This window comes from Bison bison, unplaced genomic scaffold (assembly GCF_000754665.1).
Source record: "Bison bison bison isolate TAMUID 2011002044 unplaced genomic scaffold, Bison_UMD1.0 scf7180017864289, whole genome shotgun sequence".
NCBI lineage: Eukaryota > Metazoa > Chordata > Mammalia > Artiodactyla > Bovidae > Bison > Bison bison.
This window is the reverse complement of record NW_011494861.1, coordinates 17562001-17572047: the sequence shown is the minus strand read 5'-3', so window position 1 is coordinate 17572047 and position 10047 is coordinate 17562001. Positions and strand designations below refer to the sequence as shown.

Genomic DNA, 10047 nt, shown 5'->3' with positions numbered 1-10047 from the left:
TAATTACTTTTGTGATTGCACCACACTGAAAAAAGTTACGGGCAAGTTAAAATATTGGGGTCAGTTAAATTATTCATTTCATTCATCTTAGAACTTGATGGCCCACAGATTATTATTTTACCAGCAATCCACTGAAGTTCATTCAGCCCAATAGAAATTTCATCTCTCATCAGTAAAAAATTTGAAGACTTACCTGTGTACTGAAATATGATTTTGTTGATACTGTTATGACTTTTTCCAATTTGTAATTAGTCTAATTAAAAAATGTATTAATTATTTTTCTATTTGTTTTTAGCCCCATCTGCTTTGATATGATCGAGGAAGCATACATGACGAAGTGTGGTCACAGCTTTTGGTAAGATGATTTTATTTAGTGAAATTGTCTTCTGGCAGTTTTTAACTTGTGTGTAAAATGTAGCCAGTGAGAAGTTGCATTTTTATATTTGCTGTTGGTTATTTTGAATCATATTTCCTTGACTGATATGACTTTATAGGTTTGACGTCTCAAGGCAAATGTGGTTAATGGTGTAGTTTCTGTGAAATACTTTGATTTACCATGAAATCAAATATGAAATTATAATTAATAAACTTCTGGGTTTATTAATTGTTTAAAGAGCTTTGACTGCTGTTTTAGGAAACTGGAGGGTGCTAGGTATCAGAATGAAGCATGAAACACCTTTAACTCACTCCTGGGGGTCAAATGTGAGGGTCGTTAAAGCAGGCTAGCAGGTCATTGAAAAAGGATATTAGAGGATTAAAAATTTCTGGTCCTTTAACACTACTCAGTGCTGTCTTTAGGTTATATGTCACATAAATTTGTGTATTTTGAAAGCATTTCAGTTGTGATGAAATACACATATCGTTAAATGTACCATCTTAGTCATTTTTAAGTGAGTAATGTTGAGTGTTGTTCACATTGTTGTGCAGTCAGTCTCCAGAATGTTTTCATCTTGTAAAACAGAAACTGTCCTTATTAAACAAGTCCCCATATCCCTCTTCCCCAACCTCTGCTAGTCACCATTCTACTTGCTGTGACTTTTGACTACCCTGGATACCTCATAAAAGTAAATCAACCAGTATCTGTTTTTTGTGACTGTCTCATTTCACTCAGCATAGTGTGCTCCGGTTTCATCCATGTTGTAGCGTGTGTCACAGTTTCCTTCCTTTCTGAGGCTGAATGACATTTAATTGCATGTACAGTTGGCCCTACATATCTGCAGGTTCAGCATCTGTGGGTTCAACCAACTAGGGCTCAGAAGTATTTGAAAAAAAATTCCAGAAAATTCTAAAAAGAGAAACTTGAATTTGCAGCTCACTGGCAACTATTTCCATAGTATTTACATCATATTAGATATTATAAGTGATCTAGAGATGCTTTAAAGTATACAGGAGGATGTGCAGTAAGCTATATGCTAATACTGTACTATTTTGTATAAGGGACTTGAGCATTCTTGGATTTTGGATCCTTGGAGGCCCTGGAAGCAATTCCCTGTGGATACCAAGGGATGACCGCATGTATCACACTTTGTGCGTTCATCTCTCTGTGGACACTGGCGTTGCTTTCATCTGTTGAAACTACGGTTAATAATGCTGCTTTGAACACTGATGTATAACTAGCTTTTTGAAATCCTGCTTTCAGTTCTTTCAAGTGTTTACCTGGAAGTAAAATTACTGGATCATGTGGTGAATCTGTGTTTAATCTTCTGTGGAACCGCCATACTGTTTTTCCTGCCTGCAGTACAATTGTACATCCCCTCAACAGTGCACAAGGGTTCCAGTTTGTCCGTGTCCTCTCCAGTACTTGTTATTTCTGGTTTGATTCTTTTTTTTTTTAAATAATGGTCATCCTAATGAGTATGTAATTTCTGTATGTTTAATTCCTTTAGTTTATTTATTTATCTGTTTGATTCAAGATGATATATTCTACTTCCAACCAACTCCCTAAATTATTTACACTGCTTATTTAATATTTCTGTTGTGTTATACCCAACAGGCATACCTGCTTCTTTAACAACTCAGTAGCAATCGTTTTGCTCCCAGTTGTAGCAAGCAAAAATGTCTGCAGCCATTGCCAGGTATCCCTTGCTGCTGCTGCTAAGTCGCTTCAGTCGTGTCCGACTCTGCGACCCCACAGACGGCAGCCCACCAGGCTTCCTGTCCCTGGGATTCTCCAGGCAAGAACACTGGAGTGGGTTGCCATTTCCTTCTCCAATGCATGAAAGTGAAAAGCGAAAGTGAAGTCGTTCAGTCATGTCTGACTCTAGCGACCCCATGGACTGCAGCCTACCAGGCTCCTCTGTCCATGGGATATTCCAGGCAAGAGTACTGGAGTAGGGTGCCATTGCCTTCTCCAGATATCCCTTAGGAGACAAAATTGCCCTTAGTTGAGCATCCTGATGTAAAGCTGAAAGAGCACGGTCTTGAAGTTGATGGACCAGGAATCTAGTTCTGGGTTCTGGGTCTAAAATTTACCTTTGTCAAGTCATTCAGCCTATCTTCTGCTGCTGCTCTCCAACTCTCAACCCCCATTGTCTTCGTGTCTTGTCACCTCTTCTTCTTTCACAGATTTGAAAGGAAAGTGTGAAAACAGATTGTAAGGTGAGGTTTTCATTTTTCCTAACTGCCCTCCTCTAACTTATAATTTACTGTGGCATTTAAAAAAAGCTTAAGAGTGTGCTAAATCAGTTCAGAGATCTTGTTTCACTGAGTTGTGAAATATAATAAATTACTGATTGACTTTATAACTAGACAGTCCTAGTCTTTTCAGTGAGTCCTGTAGTCTTCATGATATGTCTTTAGGTCATTGTTGGGAAGCCCCATTAGTTTCTTAAATACCCTTTTTTTCTTTCAAATAAAAATAAAGTTTAGATCCTTGTTACAGTTCAAGTTACTGTGTTACACTCTGATGTGATTATGTTTTAAAATACCTACCAGAGAGCAGTTTTTGGTAGGATAGAGATAATAACATTGACAGGAACCAATAAACTTGGAGTCTGACAATCCCACCCCCAGGCTTGATAAACTATGAAATATTTTGTGGTGGTGGTGGTTTAGTTGCTAGGTCATGTCCACCTCTTGCAACACCATGGACAGAGGAGCCTAGCAGGCTACAGTCCATGGGATTCTCCAGGCAAGAATACTAGAGTGGGTTACCATTTTCTTCTCCAGGGGATCTTCCCAACCCAGAGATTGAACCTGGGTATCCTGCATTGTAGGCAGATTCTTTACCAACTGAGCTACAAGGGAAGCCCCTAAATATTTTGAACTTTTGTTTAAAGCAAAAGCTCATAATTATTTACCTTATCTATTATGTGAGGCCTATGGAACTTTAGTCATGAACAGTAGCCTGTTATATCAACTCTTTGCTAACTTGAACCCTGGGGCTGGTAACCTGGAGTCAAGTTGTATGCCAACTGAAGGCTCAATCCAGAGTATTAACACTAAATCAAATTGAGTCACATTAACTGTTTATCCCTGGTCCCACTTATAAATGATAAGTCTTTCCTAGTAACACGTTGGAGACCATAAAGCAGGAAGTTCTTTCTCTTTATTCATTCCCACTTCACAGTGAACCTGCTATTAATATTAGCTATAGTCTAACTTAAACTCAGTGATATCATTTTAAAAAACTGGCTTCTGTATGGTATAGAGATAAGGCTTGTTCTTTCTTTCCCTCTTGCTGTCTCCAGGTTGTCCCCTGTCTCCTGCTTCTCTGACCTCATGTATACCAGTGGCTGATTTACTATTTGGCTTTATTACAAATTAGTTATAATTAATAGGGTCCCTCAGTGTTGTCATCACAGCATACCTGTGATCAAGCCTGAGGGTCAGTTTGTCTGTTGGGACTTTTGACTAATCGACCATCTTGTACTTTACTAGTACCAGGTTGTTATATACAAGCGCTGGTACTAATCTGTTCTTTCTGTACCCCCTTTTTTTTTGAGAATTTTCTAATTACTCAGTTTTCTTTATCTGTTTATCCCTGTTGATTCAGACAGAGAAATCTATTATATTTTGTAGGTAGGTAAGTACTTAATAGGAGAAACAGAACAACTATATACATCTGTGGAGAAATGGTCATTCTTTGTGATCAGATCTACACTTGTTAGGGAACACAGGTGCCCATTTATGTCAGCACACTGTGGTACTAAGTCTTTTTTAAGAGTTGCAGTGTGAGTACCTATTGAAAACTTCTCAGGTGGACCCCAAATATATATATCCTTCTTATCTCTTTATGCTCACCTATTTCGATTGCTAGTTTAGGTACTTGCTCTTCTTTTGGAATCCACAACACTGCATTTGGACTTGTGTTGGTCAGGTAGATAGATGAATGAGAATGAATCAGAGTTACTGTGATAGGGCTTCTCAGGCAATGCTAGTGGTAAAGACCCTGCCTGCCAGTGCAGTAGATACCAGTTGCAGGTTCAGCCTCTGGGTTGGGAAGATTCCCAGGAGGAGGGCATGGCTACCCACTCCAGTATTCTTGCCTGGAGAATCCCCATGATCAGAGAAGCCCAGCACCTACAGTCCATAGAGTTGCAAAGAGTTGAACACGACTGAAGCGACTTAGCATGAATGCATGCAAACTTTCTTGAAGTATTTTATATGACCCGGAAGGCAACAGAAGTATGTCTCTTTTTTGTTTATATCTGTTTTTTCATGTATTCAGCATTTATTGAGTTCCAACTCTTCAGTGGGATATTAGGCTAGAAATTGAGGGTAGAGAGATAAATGAAACAAATCTCTGCTTTTAATTAGCAAATAGAGCTGCTGAGACATATACACAGATTAAGTACAGAATAAGACAGTTACTATTTCTCAAACTAGAGAGGAACTACCTGAGGTGGTAGTCAGGTAGTAGATGTTATAAAATAAATTTGATTCATCTTATTATCACTCCACTTTTGTATGGTGGGATGTAATTTGATACATTTAAATTTTACAGTTTAGATGGGTATTATCAAGTACAGTGCAGAAAAGTCATTTGAGCTTCTGTTTCTGGTTGTGTCCTAGACTTCTTTTTTTCCTTCTGGGAGAGGATGGTATGGTAATAAGCTTAATAACAAGAGATATGATTTGGGGGTTGAAGAAAGGAGAGGAAAATACTGGATTCAGGAATAATTTGTATATTGACAAACTCTCTAAATTTGTGTATTGACAAACTCTGTTTAGTTTATTGGTAAACTAAATAAACAATTTAGTTTATTCTCATCATTTTATTTGCTCATTTTCCAACTAGCATTTTTTTCAAAAGCTATTTGCTATAACCCCTAATGTCCTTCTTCTGCTTATCTGTTAGCCCCTGTCTCCCACCTTTAATAACCTTCTCAGATTCTCTCCTTCTTGACTTGCTTTATTTGAACATGCAGGTGTCTTTTATTTCCTCATGGTCACACAGAGTGGCCTGTGGGATCTTAGTTCCCCAACCAGGGATCTAACCTGGGACATAGCAGTAAAGTGCAGAGTTCTTATCACTGGACCTCCAGGGAATTCCCTGCAGTTTTGTTATTTTTTTGGTAAGGATTAAATCTTGTCATGTGGGCAAGTATTCTGGTAATATTAATTCATTTCCTTTTCCCCTAAGCAGACTATAAATGTTTCCATGTTGGAACTTTTAATCTATTGTATTTGCATATCTTCTTTATGCTTTTCCCTTGCAATAAAAATAAAAAACAACTTAACATTAAAATGAAAAAAATACTATTTCTTTCATTGAAACTTCCATGTAGGAATTTTTTTCCTATATGGAATCTATCTTGTGGTAATATGGTGTTCCTAGCCTGGTCATAGTTGCAAGGGGGGTGATGATATTGTTTCTGGAACACTGTGCAAGGCATTTGTTCAGTGTGTGAGTACCTATTAAATGCCAGAGACCACCGTTACAGTGATTCTCTGTCGCATCCTCCTCTTTTGCTTGTCTTCCAGTAACACGTGAGATGAGAAAGTAGATAATAACGAGAACAGAGCGACCTGATAGTTGTAGGTTTTTGTTTTGATAAGGTGGAAGAAAGTAGGCAGATACAAAAATCTCCTTCAGTTTATGAAGGTGAAGTAAATTTATAGCAACTTGGACCCAGAATAAAACAGGTACTGTCAGTGGATAGCCAACAGGGACCTACCATACAGCAGAGGGAACTCTGCTTAATGTTATATAACAACCCAAATGGGAAAAGAATTTGAAGAAGAGTAGATACATATATATGTGTAATTGAATTACTTTGTTGTTCACCAGAAACTAACACAATAGTGTTAATCAACTATACTCCAACGTAAAATAAGATGTTAAAAAAAAGAGATATTGTCTTTTTTTTAGGAATCATCTTTATACATAAATCACTCTAATAAAAATTTAGAAGTAACTTTTTTTCCTGATTATTAGGAGCAGTACATGTTTACTATAGAAACTTGTAGACACTGCCAAAGAAAAAGTTTCCCATAATTATATGACCCAGAGGCACATACTGTTAACATTATGGTGAATGTCTTTTTTGATTTATTTTAAATGTACACATTTAAATGCACACAGTTTTGGTGTGGAGTCTTCAGGATTTTTTTTTTTAACAGAGTATCATGTCATCTGCATACAATTATAGTTTTACCTCTTCCTTTACTTTTACCTTTTATTTCTTTTTCTTGTCTGATTGCTATGACCAAAACTACTAGAACTAATGAATGAATTCAGCAAAGTAGCAGGGTAGAAGATCAGTATGCAGGAATCTGTTGTGTTTCTTTACACTAACAATGAAATGTCAGAAAGAGAAAGTAAAAACAAGACAATCCCATTTAAAATTGCATTAAAGAAATTAAAATACCTAGGAATAAACTTAACCAAACTGCAGTCCATGGGGTCATAAAGAGTCGGACATGACTGAAAGCAACAACAAAGGATAATGAAAGATCTGTATGCTGAGAATGATAAAACATTGATAAAGGAAAGATGATACAAAGAAGTGGAAAGGTATTCCCGGCTTTTGGATTGGAAGAATTAATACTGTTAAAATGGCCACATTGCCCAAAGCAATCTACATATTTAATGTGATCCCTATCAAATTATCCATGGCATTTTTCACAGAGCTAGGACAGATAATCCTAAAATTTATATGGAACCATAAAGACCTAGACTTGCCAAAGCAATTCTGAGGAAAGATAGCAAAGCTGGAAGCATAACCCTCCCAGGCTTTGGACAGTACTACAAAGTTACGGTAATCAAAACAGCATGGTGTTGGCATAAAAACAGATGTATGGATCAATGGAACAGCATAGAGAGCCCAGAAATAAACCCACATGCATATGGTCAATTAATCCCAACAAAGGAAGCAAGAATATACAATGGAGAAAAGACAGTCTCTTCAGTAGGTGGTGTTGGGAAAGCTGGACAGCTGCATATAAATCTATGAAATTAGAACACTCGCTTATACCATACACAAAAATAGACTCAAAATGACTTACAAACTTAAATATAAGAGATGGTACCATAAAAGTTGTAGAGGAAAGCATAGGCAAACATTCTTTGACATAAGTTACACCAATGTTATCTTAGTTCAGTCTACCAAGGCAAAAGATAAAAAAATAAAAGCAAACATAAATAGATGGGACCTAATCAAACATATGCTTTTGCACAGCAAAGGAAACCATAAACAAAATGAAAAAATAACATACAGACTGGGAGAAAATATTTGCAAATGATGTGACCAGCAAGGGCTTAACTTCCAAAATAAACAGGTAGGTGATGAATCTCAGTGTAAAACAAACAAACAAAAAAACAAAAACAGCCCAATTAAAAAATGGGCAGAATACCTGAATAAACATTTCTCCAGAGAAGACATACAGAGGGCCATCAATTGGGTGATAAAATGCTCCACATTGCTAATTCGTAGAGAAATGAAAATCAGAACTACAGTAAGTATCATCTCACATTGGTCAGAATGGCCATCATCAAAAAGTCTACAAATAAGTAATTGCTGGAGAGGGTGTGGAGAAAAAGGAACCCTCCTACATTATTGGTAGAAAGGTAAATGGGTGCGGCCCTTGTGGAAAGCAGTCTGGAGATTCCTGAAAACACTAAAAACAGAGTTACCACATGACCCTACAATCATACTTCTAGGCACATATCCTGAGAAAATGCTACTTCAAAAAGATACATGCACTCAAATGTGCACAGCAGCACTATTTACAGTAGCTAAGACAGGGAAGCACCCGAAATATCCATCAACCAATGATAAGTGGATAAAGAAGATGTGGTGTGGATAAAGAAGATGTGGTATATATTCAGTGGAATATTACTCAGCCATTAAAAGTAAAGCATTGGCATTTTAGCAACATGGGTGGACCTAGAGATCATCATACGAAGTGAAGTAAGTCAGGCAGAGGAAGACAAATACCACTTAGAAGCAGGATCTAGAAAAATAACACAACTTATTTATAAGACAGAAACAGACTGACAGACCTAGAAAACAACTTAGGATTACCAAAAGGGAAAAGGGCTGGGAGGGATAAATTGAGTGTGGGATTAATAGATACACAGCATTGTATATGAAATAGGCAACAAGGATTTACCATTTAGTTCACGGAACTATATTCAGTACCTTGTAATAACCTGTAATGGAAAAGAATCTGAAGCTGCTCGTGTGAAACTAACAAAACATTGTAAATTAACTACAATTTAATTAACAAATTTTAAAAAATGTACACATACACAATTTTTTAAAACAGTGGAATTGTATCCACTGTGTTAAAGATTATTTTTATTCAGTAACATAGTGAAAGTCGCTCAGTCATGTTAGACTCTTTGCAACACCATGGACTGTATAGTCCATGGAATTCTCCAGGCCAGAATGCTAGAGTGGGTAGTGTTCCCTTCTCCAGGGGTTCTTTCCAACCCAGAAATCGAACCCAGGTCTGCTATATTGCAGACGGATTCTTTACCAGCTGAGCCACAAGGAAAGCCGAAGAATAGTGAAGTGAGTAGCCTACCCTTTTCCAGTGGATCTTCTGACCCAGGAGTCGATCTGGGGTCTCCTGCATTGCAGGTGGATTCTTTATCAACTGAGCTATCAGGGAAGCCCTAGTAATGTAATGATTATTTTCATAATATCAATCTGATATTCCTTTTCTATTTAGTTGAATGACATTTTCAAAGTTTTTATTCTAAGGCAATATACAATTGTCAAAAGCCAAGCATTATAGAAATAAATAATCTGAAAAGGGAAAAATTTATCATAATCTTATTTCTCTAGCTAGGCCTATAATAGTTATTATTTTTCATGGCTTATAGTTACATATTATGATATGAATTTTATTGGCTCTATACATTGGATTGATGTTTACAAATTTATGTAGTCAATTTCCTAATGTCTTGGTTGCTTCTAACTTATTTTGCTGTTTACAAATAACTTTGAATTGAACATTTTTATACTTATATATATTTGCTTATTTCCTAAAGATAAATTCCAGGAAGTAATATCACTGCATCAAAGAGGTTTCACAGCCTTAAGAATTTTCCATACGATTTGTCTTCTAGAAAGTTATGGTAGTTAAATTTCCTGCAGCAGCATATGAAGTTATTCATTTGTACATGTACTCCTAACTCTGATAGCCTTTTGTTTATTTTTCTATTCTGATTGGTAAAAGGAAGTATATAATTTTAAATCACTTTATCATCCTAGTGAAGATGGTATTTCCCATGCTTATTGACTAATTTTTGGTTTGTTGATTTTTCTGTTCTTCTCTGATTTTCTTTTTATTTGAATGAGCTCTTGTTATATTAAGGCTATCAGCACTCCAAGAACACAGTTTGTTTGCTTAACTAAATTGTAGGCTTTTGTTTTTCTTCCTATTGTTATGTACCGTTTAAATTGCATAAACTTACATTTTAAATTTTATATCCTGTAGGCTTGTTACTTGAGTTTATTTTTAAATAACTTTCATATACTATTATCTAATAAATGTCCTATGTACTTTTTTTATGATATAGAAGTATAAGCTGTAATAAAGTTGATAACTGCTAGATTACTTATGTTGAAAATGAGGAATAGAAAACTAATAGGC

At 36.3% G+C, this 10047-nt stretch overlaps 1 protein-coding gene across 2 annotated transcripts in view; it reads left to right on the top strand.

The window, feature by feature from the left end:
- Positions 1-257: 257 nt before the first annotated feature.
- The window catches only part of RFWD2 (ring finger and WD repeat domain 2, E3 ubiquitin protein ligase), a 196193-nt gene continuing 186403 nt past the window's right edge, over positions 258-10047 (top strand). The window contains exon 1 of one of the 2 annotated variants that reach the window (XM_010850106.1): positions 258-355. In XM_010850106.1, coding sequence (XP_010848408.1) covers positions 312-355 — 44 coding nt within the window. In that variant the 5' untranslated portion in view covers positions 258-311. The remainder of the gene's footprint in view (positions 356-10047) is intronic. The other variant, XM_010850105.1, reaches the window with a different exon arrangement.